The sequence below is a fragment of the Marmota monax genome, unplaced genomic scaffold (genome assembly GCF_021218885.2).
Source record: "Marmota monax isolate L192 unplaced genomic scaffold, Marmota_monax_Labrador192_F-V1.1 WCK01_AAM20220418_F8-fsc00017, whole genome shotgun sequence".
NCBI lineage: Eukaryota > Metazoa > Chordata > Mammalia > Rodentia > Sciuridae > Marmota > Marmota monax.
In genome coordinates, this window is record NW_026695241.1 from 3,820,398 (window position 1) to 3,833,097 (window position 12,700).

Consider the following 12,700-nt stretch of genomic DNA (forward strand, 5'->3'; position numbering starts at 1 on the left):
ACAACCACCAGAAAATAAAAACAAGGTCCCTACAATGAACAGTCCCACATTCTCACATCAATTCAACTTGACATGAGTAACCTGGAACCAGATCCCTTCCATCTTGGCATCTATCTCATACCTACTTTGTGAAATAATGAGCACACAAAAGCAGCATCTGAACAGTGTAACAAAATGCAACTATAAAAGTTAGCATTACAATTTATTCTTGAAGATTTGAAGCTAACAAAGATTGTCTAATGTTGAACTACCAAAATGAAGATAAGAATCCAAGTTAAAACTAAAAGACTAAATTCAGACAATAAAATAAATACATGAACCATATCAACAACTAGATTAGAGGAAGCCATGTGCCTTTTATATAAAATATGATTTAACCTAGGACTATTAAGCCAGAAATAACCTCACAGATTGATTTTTTTCCAGATACCTCCTTTAAGGTTGAAAAATATAACCAATGTGATCCTGCAATCTGTACATGTGGGAAAAATAAGAATTCATACCCCATTTGAATCAAATGTATGATATATGATATGTCAAGATCATTGTAATGTTTTGAACAACTAATAAAAAAAATTAAGTTCCAGAGACATGAAGCAACTTGTTCACACCTTTAAATGAACACCAAGTTATTCCTCTAATCAACACTAAAATTCACACACATTCTGTAAACTCGACTCACTATTTTGATCTCTTCAATTGACAAGGTTCACACATTTTTATGAGTAAGGATTCTAACCTGACTTCAAGTTAATTAGTGTTCTAGGTTCTGTATTTCTAATTAAGTAGAAATTAAAAATCAAGTGTGATGAAATGAATGGCCAGCTCCACAATACCTGATCAATTTTAAGTATAACTTCAGAATCTTGATATACTCAATGTCTCTCCCAAAATTATTAACTTATTCCTAAGAAGTAGGAATACAGTAAATTAGATTAGTTATTAGAAAGATATAGCCTCACCTGCCATAATTCAAAAAAACAAGACTTTCTATTTTTTTTTCTAGTGCTTTTTCTTCCAGTGCTGGGATTGAACCCAGGGCCTCATACATGCTAGGCAAATGCTCCACCATTGAGCTACATCCCCATCCCAACATTGTTTATTTTAGAATAGCTCTATACAACTTTAAGACTATATCTACAAACAAGTACCTGTCCATAAGTTTACAGAGAACCAAAAAAAGAAAATGACCAAATATTCTATTATTTGAATGACATGACAAATCTGCTAGTTTTTCCAAATTACTATAGAATTTAGGCAAAAAGTCAACTCTAAAAAAAATGAAAATTAGAATTCCATACCTAAAATTAAACTTGATTTTAAAATAAACAAATATAGCTCAATTAGTGCATATATTTACCAATTGTTGATACACCACAACAACTTTAATAAGATCGTAAACACATAAAATTAAAATGGTGAAAAATGACCACTAGGAGCTAAATGTGCCCAATAAAGTTACTTTTTAAATTACAGATGGACACAATACCTTGATTTTATGTATTTATTTTTATGTGGTGCTGAGGATGGAACCCAGTGCCTCACATGTGCTAAGCAAGCGCTCTACCACTGAGCCACAACCCAAGCCCCTAAAGTTATTTTTATAGACAAAAATTGAGGAAGGAGAGAAGTAAACTAACGTTACTGCTAGCAGGTATTGTGCCAGCACTCTGCCAATGTTCCAGGTTAACGTCTTAATCATCACAACAGCCTATGATTACTACAGCTCCGTGAATACTATTCTCATTTTACAGGTAAGAAACAGAAAGATTAACTAACTTGCCTAAGGTCAAACACTAGCCAATGGCAGAGCTGAGATGGGGAATCTAGATCTGTTTGACTCCTAAACACACAATCTTTTCAGATCATCCGCACAAACAGATCAATCCATGATCCATTTCCTTGAAGAATACTTTAGAACAAACATGATCATAAAGACCACAACCCAATGTTTTTCCTGTTTGCTTTAATGTCCAATAAGCCAGCAGAATCGAGTATTTAAAAGTGGAAAAGAATTTAAATCAGTTCTGTACAGACTCCTGTATACAGACTCCTTAGCTGTTTTCAAAAATTCTGACTCATTTTATCATCACAACACCCCTGTGAGGGAAAGCTGATGGATCAGTCTGTGGGTGGGGTTTCAGCTCTGTGAGCTGCCCACCATCTCACAGCAAATTAGGGGCAGAGCTGGGACCAGAATCTACAAGTGCCAACTCTACCTGTTGCTCTTTCCACCAGAGCCTACTGCCTTAAGACACAAAAGAAAGAATTCTACATTGGAGGCAACACTCTCTCACCTTTTTTCTAATGTGGCAAAAGATGTTGTAATTTATAACTAGGAAATACAGACTTTCTTTGACCTGTTCTTTCTTCCTATTCTATAAGATAAAACTAAGTGAATAAAACAATTCTAAGGTATAATTGTCTTTCATTTCTTTGATTTTCATCATAATGTTAATACTGAAATGACTGAATTTAAATCATAGCATATGTACATAGTCAGTGATTCCATTAAAATATTAAAAATCAAGAGTCTGTAACAGCAAAAGCAATTTTCATTTGTACAATACGTAAAAATAATCTAGTATTAGGTAAGATTGAACTTACATATAGCCATTGGTAGAAAAGATGTGCTAAGATATTCAATAATATCCTTGTGCAGAAATGGAGGAAAGGTAGCTAACGTTGAGATCATCGTGTAGGGCAAAGTACTCAGAATATCATCATTGAGAAAGGGTAGCAAACATGTAGTTGTATAAAATATTGACTGTCCAAGATCTACAAAACAAAATTGAGTAATCAGTCACTGAATATTTTCCCATTAACAAAATATACTAATTTTACATCTTAAGTTTTAATGAGTTGATCTAAATTATAAGCAACTATAGTCTCCTTCCTATCAAGAGTTCTCAAACATACTGCTTGGTATAGTGTGCTATGTGTACAAGAGCTGGTCAATAATTGACTGATGAGTGAATATATTAAGAAATATAAATATCTATTACGTGAGATTTTTCTCAATATCATATAAATCATAAGAAATTCTTAATATTCATATCATCTTTTGATCTCATAAATTCAAAGCACTTTCCAATGTAAAATGATTTCTGAATCCCTCCAGCATTCTTACCTCCATTTATTTTTACACAAGATAACTGAGGCATAGAGATGTTAGATTATTTGCCCACTGAAAGTTTTTAAAAGGTCACTGAGGTAGGAATAGAGATAACACTAGGCTATTTCTGCTCCACCAATCAAAGCTACAATGGTTCTACATCTGGAATACTAGGCAACAAGGTAATTTTTAAGAAAATACCTTTATTTTATTTACTAATTTATTTTAGATGGTGCTGAGGACCGAACCCAGTGTCTCACATGTGCTAGGCAAGCGCTCTCCCACTGAGCTATAACCCCCAAACCCCATGAGGTAATTTTTAACCTCCATACAGTAACAAATCCAACACACACCAAAGAAAGGAAATTATGAGCTAGCACTGTGTGATCCTGTGCAGTTAGTCATCAGTCACCATAGAAGTGCGTGCCTCCTAATAATAACTTATCAAAGTTTTAAAATGGGGATAGTAGCAATACCTACCTCACTTCATTAGGATTGTTAGGAGTTTTAAATGTGATAAATGTAAAGAGGTTAGCATAGCACATAATGTGCAATCCACAAATATGAGTTGTTACTATTAATGTTAACAGTTACTATTATTATTACCTGCACAAGAAGTAAAAATAGTGGACATTAGTAAAACCACAACTATTTAGCGTTAGAATGCATGTAGACCAAATTCCATTATACTAAATGTACATTTTCATATTTCTGGACCTCCCAAAATGTAGGCCATCAGCCAAGATTTGACAAATCATATTTGCATTCATAGAAATAGTAAAGTATTAGATTCTTGCCTGTTTTGCAGATTTACCTCCTTTGTGTCATTTTGATCCTGAATGTCATTTCTGATTATCATTAGAATTACTCTGGCATCTCAGCAGGCCTATCAACTGACAATGGAGAGAACATGGCCACACTGCATACTGGGGAGCCAGGATCAGTCAATCCCTGGGCTCAAATCAATGAAATGGAAAATTCACAGGTGTTTTACTAAGAGTTATCTGAGACTACCATAAAAGATAACGTTAGCTGCTTTCCACTGAGCCCTGTAGCCAAAGTGCAGAACATTAACAACCCAAGGGGTCTGGGAGTTCACCTAGAGTATTTTTTCATACTAGGAAACTGAGACCTGGAGAGAGGAAGCGAATGCCCAAGATCCCCTGAGAATGTTAGCTGAAATGTTACAAAAGCCCTACCTAATGCTTTTCCCTGCAGGGCCCCAGACCCAGAAAGAGGACACAACCTCTACCACAGTGCAGGATTCTCAGTCTCAGTGTGCAAAAGTAGCATCCACAGGAAGCTGGCTAAAATGTCTGGTCTCAGGACCCAACCCTCAATAACTCTTAGGCAAGAACTCCACGTCACAAACTCCTTGGAGATTCTAAGACTCTTCAGACCACGCTCAGGTGTTTCTCTGAACCATTCACTAGAATGAACTAGTGAGTACTTTCCTATTTTTAAGCTCAAATATGCAGAACAAGAAAGTTATAGATAACAATAAAGAGGAAAGTCACAAAACAGTTATAAGAGCAAAAATATAAATCATCTCCCCTGAAATTGTCACAATTCACACATTAATTGCAACTATATGGGTTGCAATTTACAAAATTGAATATCTTTATCTTAATCAAGGGACTTTGAAGATAAAGGGCAGCTTCCCAAACCCATGGACAGGAGCAGACAGGTCCGTGATGAGTTCAGAACTGAATGTCACAAAGGGGAGGCACTGAGGAGCTCACCACCATAGTAAGCTCTGACAGTCTGATGTTCACATTAGCCTCACTAAGATTCTGAGCTGGGAAAGGATTACAATAGAAGCAGCTAAGCTTTCAGACAGCCACAAAAATACACAATAAGTAACTTTACAAACTTCTACATTTTTATATTCACTATAATGCAGAATTATAAATGTAAAAAAACAAATTCAATAATCATTATCTCATCATCTTTGTGAAAGTAGACATTATTTTTTTTAAATCAGGGATACATCATACAAAATAAACCATTAAGGATTCTCTTAGGAGAATTAACTATAACTAAAAGGAAAAATAATTCCCACCACCCACCAGTTTCCCAAGACTCCAGCTTTTCTGTACAGTGAAACTTTGGTTATCATACTTCTAGGGACCAAATTTCAGTATTTTAAGATCTCCACAACTAACATTTTAAGGTACAGTTTTTGCAAAAAATCTCTTTTCTTACTGTATGGTTTTCCATTTGATTCTCCCAAATACATATTAGATAGTTAACAGTAGATATTACTATACTCCCTTTTATAGATTAGAAGAATTTAATAGCAAGCAAGATAATGAAATCCACTGAAGACACAGAAGAAAGAGAGAAGCGATAAGAAAGGAAGCATGCTCTCTGGCTTCTATGCTAAATCACCACTAACACTCTATACTGTAACATTTTACAACATTTTGTAATAATTATTTGAAGTTCTTAGTAAATTTGGAAGTTCTTAGAAAGTTCATTTTATCTAACCCCCTGACTTTTGAGTCAGGAAAAATGGGTCTCAGAAAGAGTTTGTGATTTGTCCCCAAAACTCACAAAATCAATCAGTGGTTAGAGTCTGCTCTTCAAAGCAAGTTTTAAAATCTTAGCTCCCCAATCGTGATTTCAATGAGTCCTCACTGAGTCCTCCCTTGATAAAGTAATCAAAGGAGAAGAGAGAGCCTCCCGAGAGTCTTCCTTCTGTCTCCAGCCCCTCTGCCCCCAACACAGGCCTGCTGGGTAACATCCCTGAGCACCACAACAGTGGAAAAGGATAGGATGGGAAAACACCATAATTAAGCTTCATTGTAAGAAAGGCTGCAGCCCACACAAAGCCCTTTCAAGCAATTTACATCAACAACAAAATCTCCATGCCCCGTGCTCAGCAACATACATATTCATGAACATACATGTACATTTCCAAAGGTTTCAATTAAATGCTCACCGTGTTGGCCATGCTGTAGTAAAGGAACTAGATCCAGGAGAGTCACCAAAGTCACGTAGAGGCCTTGATAGTCCAAAGAAGGGTAGTCTGACAACTGAGCATCACGACTTTGCGGGCCGCGTTCTGAAGGAGCATCTCGCAGGACGCTGTAAAGGAGGGAGCGAGTAACAGTAGGGTTGATGGAACTGACCTGCGGTCTTAGAGATGGGGTGAGTGGGAATGGCACAGGAAAAAGACACATGGTCATGGGCACTGTCAAATTGGAGGCATCTTGGTTTTCCTTCTTCCCTGTGCGGGACAAAATGCTGTTGGGGGGACAAAGAAAAAAAAGAGACAACAAAGACACAAAGAACAGCACATTACATTGAAATGACACTCTAAAACAAATAATAAAACACCAGATACATCCCACATAAGATGCAATTGCCACACCAGCAGGATCTACAAATCTAGTACTGGTCACATAGCTTTGTTCAGAGGTATCAATAACACAGGTTTACTTTGTGGAAATTTCATTGCATCTCATGTGTTATCTGGTTAGTAAGGAGCAAAAATATAAAAATGCATGTTTCAGTGCCAAACCCATGTTTTACAGTTTGTCAATTTGGTGAAGGAGAGGTTTCCTGGAAGCAAAAGCAATGGCTTGGTCTAATTAGGAAGGGCTCTTATTCCTAATTACAAGGAGCTTTCAAAGAAAAGAAGTTTTCAGCAAGACCATCTGAACCAAGCAAACAGAAACTTGCAAAACATAGGTATGGCACTTGCAGAAACATGTTTTAGCAAAGAATAAACATGTGTGTTTATTAAGAAAGTCTTAAAAATCACATGTTTATTGCACCAAAATAATGTCTATATGTATATTATGATACTGTTTCATGACATTCTGTCAGTATCATTTGAGATAATGAAGTTTAAACAGGCATATGAATTTAGAAATAATACATATTTCTAAAATGTTAGCTAAACTACATTGGAAAAGCTATAAAATAATATATAGTAGATGGTCCATAGCATATGTTTGTGAACTAATGATAATGGTTATTTATGTGTGTGTGTGTGTGTTAATTTTGTGTGTTAGGGAGGAAATAATTTATTTTTATGAATACAAACACTGGCTTATTAAGTAATTACCTTCAAAATTCTAAAGACTAAGCAAGCAGTATCTGTCACATAGCTGCCCAACATACAATAAGATCTCATATGTTACTACTGCTACTTACGTTATTATTCAACAAAACTCTAAAAACTAAAGGAAAGATAATTTAGAAAGTTAAAAAAAGTTTAATGGGAATAAAAATAACTTCTAAAAATGGTTTTTCTTTTAGCCTTAATTTAAAATAAAAATGTTTTAGTTAAAGCAGAAAAGTTGTTGATTTAAAAAAAAAAAAAAGAAATTACTGCTTAGCCAAATATTTACGTTTTTAAAACTAGATTATACTATTTATCATTAAAGATAATATCTACACATTATAATAATGTCTGCAGCACTTACAATGTGCTTTTCACTTATGCTTGTCCACTTACATTAGTCAAAACAGATAACAATTTATAAATGTTTCATTACATAAAATGACCTTATTTTACATTTATTCTATGCACATTAAACATGGCTAAGTTTTTAGTTAGATATCACATCTATAGTTTTACAGTGATGTGAGGAATTGGTTAGTGTCAAGCATGCTTGTTATGTCACATTTACATTAATTTTTATTTATTCTTAGCACAAAAAAAGTTATAATGTAAAAAAAATGACTACATGCTTTTTAATTTCTATGTGCCTAATTTACCTCGATTTCCTTTGTCTTCTGTTACCCAATGTCCAAGGAAAAACAATTGATAATAAAAATAATTTCAGAATAGTTATGTAATACTTCTTAACAATAAATAACTTAAAATTTGGTGTAATTTTTGGTTTTGGCTTTTAAAGGAATTTAATCTAGCTTGTTCATGTGTGATGTATTTGACTTCGTAAGCTTATACTTTACAATAGGATAATATCAACATTCCAGTTACCACTGCCTGCCTATACCTATTATAAATGCCATCAGATTTTCCATCAGACTTCATACTTTTGTCATAGAACTCAAGTACTCCTAAGAGTGCCACCTTTAAGTGTCATATTCTTGACAAGCCCAGTCACCAAAAAATTTGTTTAAATCCTGTAGTAGTCTATCCCACTGAAAATTCCTTTTGAATCACAATAGATATAAGTCAGTTTATTATTTCTCAAACTTTAACCCTGAATTGGCCAACCATCAGCCTCTTTTCAAAATTATAAGATATGGATTTTACAAAAGTGATATAACAAGAGCAGCAACATCTTGCCTTTCAGAATAAAAATAGCTGAATATCATGAACTAATGATATTTAAACCTCTTTCTGAATTAATTTCAGTGCTCTTATAAAAATTCTCCTTGGTGGGGGAAATATAACACATTTTTTTCAAACAGACCTTACTATTTTTCCAAAGTTTGAAATAATTTATCAAGCATTCATCAAATCAAATTTGGAGGCTCTACTTTGATATTTTTCCCTTCCTGTATATGTGGGGTTCCCAAATGATAGCAACAACAGTGTCCTACATGCAGGGAGGGAAGAATGTCAGCACTGAAACAGTAAAGCTCTCACTCACTGCTTCTGAGTTTAATAAGTAGGTGAGGTTGAGAAAAATGGCGGAAATGAGTTATCCATGAAACCAGTTTTAAATTACATTCATGTCTCAATGTACGGAAATGTTTTCATTTGTGGAAAAACTTAAGAAGGGCTCATGAATAAATGTACAATGCATTGTGATTTTATGATGTTTTGTGAAGTTTATTCAGAGAAAAAAAAAAACTTATTTCCCCAACCAAATTGTCTACCTTGGGAAAGATCAAGCCATCTTCCCCATCTGAAATTCTTTCCCGGAGGCCTATACACCCAACCAAACAGAATATTAAGATGCCCTGCTCAGAAGAGTTTGACCCAGTAGTTGACTTTTCACCTTCCCTTTTCCCTCCTGAGGTCCCCTTCTCAAGCCGGCTTCCATGATCAAGAAAAAGCAAGAGAAGAGGGCTTCTGCAGGGGTGGGGGAAGAGGAGAAATCACCCTGAGGTATTTATAGCAACGAAAGTTATATGGCAAATAAATTTTCTACACAATTGTGAATTTTGACATTTGAATTGTGTCTATGCTCTAAACAGAATTTACTTGATTATGCCATGATACATAGATACATAGATATATTCTTCATAGGCAATTATAAATTACTATTCAATGAAATTATTGGGCTGACAATAGAATCTCATTTAAAAACATATTTGAAATTTTCTAAAGAGTTAGCAGTAAGTATCTTTCCCCAAATGTAAAGATTTTTTTTTTAAAGATTTACATGCTAACAGCTTGAACAGCACTAGAAGAGAGAGCTGAGAAAAGGAATTCCAAAAGAATGTTTGCAATAGAAGATCGGGATCCTTTAACATTCTGCCAGGTAAAAAGCAGGATCTTTAAAGACCTTAGATGCTTAAAATATGACCACAGAATGCTTCTAATATAAAATAAGTAGAATCCTCTACAGTAGTAAGGGGATAAAACTAAATGATTTTTATAGTTGCCTCTGATAAAAGCAAACAAAAAAACTAAACTCTCAAGTTGTTTGTAAACTATGTGCCTCTGCCAGAATTAGGTCCCTGCTAAATGAAAAGGAGCACAACTCGGCACTCAGATGTAATTTTACCCAGGACCTCAGTTCACTACTAGACTCAGTTAATGCCCTAGAAGTTTTCTGCACTGGATGAAATTTGATCAAAGTCAATTCAATTCAACAAATGTTTACTAATCCCTTTCTAAGGGCCAAACACCACTCTAGGCACAATGGCTAGCAAGCCCAATACTACACAGGACTCCCTTTCACGATTAAAGTTTAGGAAACCTCCAGGAAGGATCAGTGGAAGGTAGAAATAAAGCATGTGAGAACCAAAACACTATCCACATCGCCTCAGATACAACTGTTCAACTTCGGAAAAGACAGCAAAGCTTTGTGATAAGCACTCCCTTTCTTCCCTTATCTCAAAGACAGCCAAAATTATTCTATGACTCAACTAGGCATTCCCAAAAGCCAAACCAAGTTATTACTAAAAGAAGTGTCCCACCACTATAATTAAATAGTGGCACTAAGAAGAAGCAGTACAGCCAAACTGTTGAGAGTAGGGGCTATCAAACTGCTGAGAGTAGGATCACCAATGTCAAATCCTGGTTCTAATACAAATTAGATAAATAACCTTGAGAAACTTATCTAACCACTCTGTACCTTAGTTTCATTATCTATAAAATAGGTATAATAATTCACTTATTTCATTATGAAGGATTAAATAGGACAATACATTTAAAGTGCTTAGAATAATGATTAATACATACAATTTTATTATAACACAATATTGCTATGATGATAGTTATTGCTATTATTACCATTAGGAGTAGTTACTGTAACTACCTCCCTTTGAAAATGGACTCATTTCAATTGCACAGAATCTCCACAAGCCACTTCAACCAGCTTAACCATTAAAATGCTACCACCCATGATCATATTCCAATGACTGACTGCTCAAGAAAATGGAATCTCATGTCTTGTAAACATGACTTCAGTACCCTAAATTTCTTAATTTTTTGGCACAGTTACTAAGACCTAAGCAGCAAACTCTGAAGTGCTAACTAGGATGTCACAGCTTCTTTGCAAATGGAATTCACAATGCTTCCTACTGCAAAGTGTCTCTTACTTTGAGACTTTCTGAACTTGTGATAAAAGAAAAGTGTTTCCCATTGAGAACCCCAACCTCAAAAACAAAAAGGAGAATTCAAAAGAATAGAATCAGATACCTTGATTCTTAAATTTATCTGATTATTGCTATAAGAACAGGGCTAATTATATATTGCAATTTGAAAAGAAGGGAAATATCCTATAACAGGGTCCTAAACTTACTATGCAAATCTGGCATCTATGCATCAATGAACAGAATCCCTCCAATCTAGAACAGCAATACTAAGGGTTCTAAAGATGAAAAGATCCTCCAAAGAAAAAGGAGAGCTGAGAGACAGGAGCTGCAGAAGACTAGTGACCAACCTGCTGGCATACAGCTTCTTTTATACAACCTGCCCACAGCAAAGTCACAGAGCACTAGAAACTCCAGTGCCATTACAATCATTCCAATTTATGTTCTTCTCCAAATAATTTAGAAAACATCTGCTGTGTTATAGCTAGAAGAGACAAGATAGTAGCAAATCAAATTATGTGTTTTGAAAATCCGACTTGAAGGAGAAGAACATGGTGATGGAAAAGACCAAGCCATGAAATTTAATTGGGAAGTGGGGTATTCTGACTTCTTTGCAGTCATTTCCCCAAAATAATTGAGGCTTTGCTTGAAAAATCACCTTTGTTCACTTGTTCTAATGAGAAGTGTAAAGTCAAAAGGGTCCTTGGGTTCAACCTTGTAGTAAAAGTAGACAGTACAACAAAAGCTCCTGTTTTGTTTCCTTGAACTCCACAGAATTTCTGTTATCAATAGTAAAACATGTTAAACACTTGAAGTGTTACGCAGGTTAAAAAATAACTATTATTACCATATATTAGGTAATATTGGGAAGTAGGAAACACTAGTGATAAGACCAAAAGATTGATTTTAAGCAATATAAGCTTTCCTTTTAATCCCACACTGACTTAGTGCCAAAGACAGAACTTTTACCACTTATCTATCACTTGACAAGTCATTCAACTGAGAAAAAGCAGGCAACAGCCATGCAATCCATTTTTCCAATTAGGCCTGGGATCTGATCTGCTATATACACCCAGAGAACTGGTGTCCAGACTCTTCTGGCAGAGCACTAGAAAATTTAATGTCCTTCAAAACTCTCACTTTAATAGAAATCTAGGTCCCAATACATTCAGCAGTACTACCTAATAATTCTCTCAAAGTGGAGGCTATTTTAAGGCTTACCTTAACAAGGTCTGAGAAAAGTATTTCAAGGTGTTTGCAATATCTGTTCCTGATGGTACAGGATAAATGTTGTGAAGAACCCGGTTATGATATTCCTGCAAGTACCGGATCTTGGAAGCAACTAGATAAAAGCAAAAAAAAGAAAAAGAAGAAGAAGAAGAATCATCTTGTAATATGTATTAGACATAGTTATTAATTTAATCAGTATTTTACAGAACATATTTGTGAATTTTTACTGAAATTCCATGCTAGAACAATTACAAAAGTCTTTTAATTTCTTATTGTATTCAGCACACAAATTATTTTAGTTACCTAATTTAATATGCTATTCACAAATTCCATTCCTTTATTTAATCACTAAGAAAAGCAATACTACAAGCAGCTAATTACCACCAAATTAGTTATTATTAGAAAAATAATAATAGATATAAATCTCTGTCACCAGAGAGTTATATTTAATATTGCTTAACTAAAATTGAAGGGAAAAACTTGAAGATCTTTCAACTACACTTCAAAAATCCTTTTTAAAAAATAGGGAATCCATTGCATAATAGCATCAATTAAAATCAGACTTTTTAATTCAATAAGTGACCATGAAAGCATGTTTAGTTAATGCCAAGAGTAGATCTGTTTGGTGAGTATTAAGTAAGAATATAATGATTGTGTAGCAAT

General features: G+C 34.6%; 1 protein-coding gene across 12 annotated transcripts in view; it reads right to left on the minus strand.

Annotated features, from left to right (window-relative positions):
* Positions 1-12,700, minus strand: part of Unc79 (unc-79 homolog, NALCN channel complex subunit) — a 267,146-nt gene that overhangs the window by 215,371 nt on the left and 39,075 nt on the right. For 9 of the 12 annotated variants that reach the window (XM_058577735.1, XM_058577730.1, XM_058577736.1 and 6 more), the window contains exons 2-4: positions 12,029-12,149; positions 6,060-6,364; positions 2,608-2,778 (exon numbers count right to left, since the gene is read on the minus strand). In XM_058577735.1, the coding sequence (XP_058433718.1) occupies positions 2,608-2,778; positions 6,060-6,306 (418 nt within the window). In that variant the 5' untranslated portion in view covers positions 6,307-6,364; positions 12,029-12,149. Of the gene's footprint in view, positions 1-2,607; positions 2,779-6,059; positions 6,365-7,846; positions 7,858-12,028; positions 12,150-12,700 lie in introns of those variants that run through there. The other 3 variants (XM_058577733.1, XM_058577732.1, XM_046441089.2) reach the window with 2 other exon arrangements.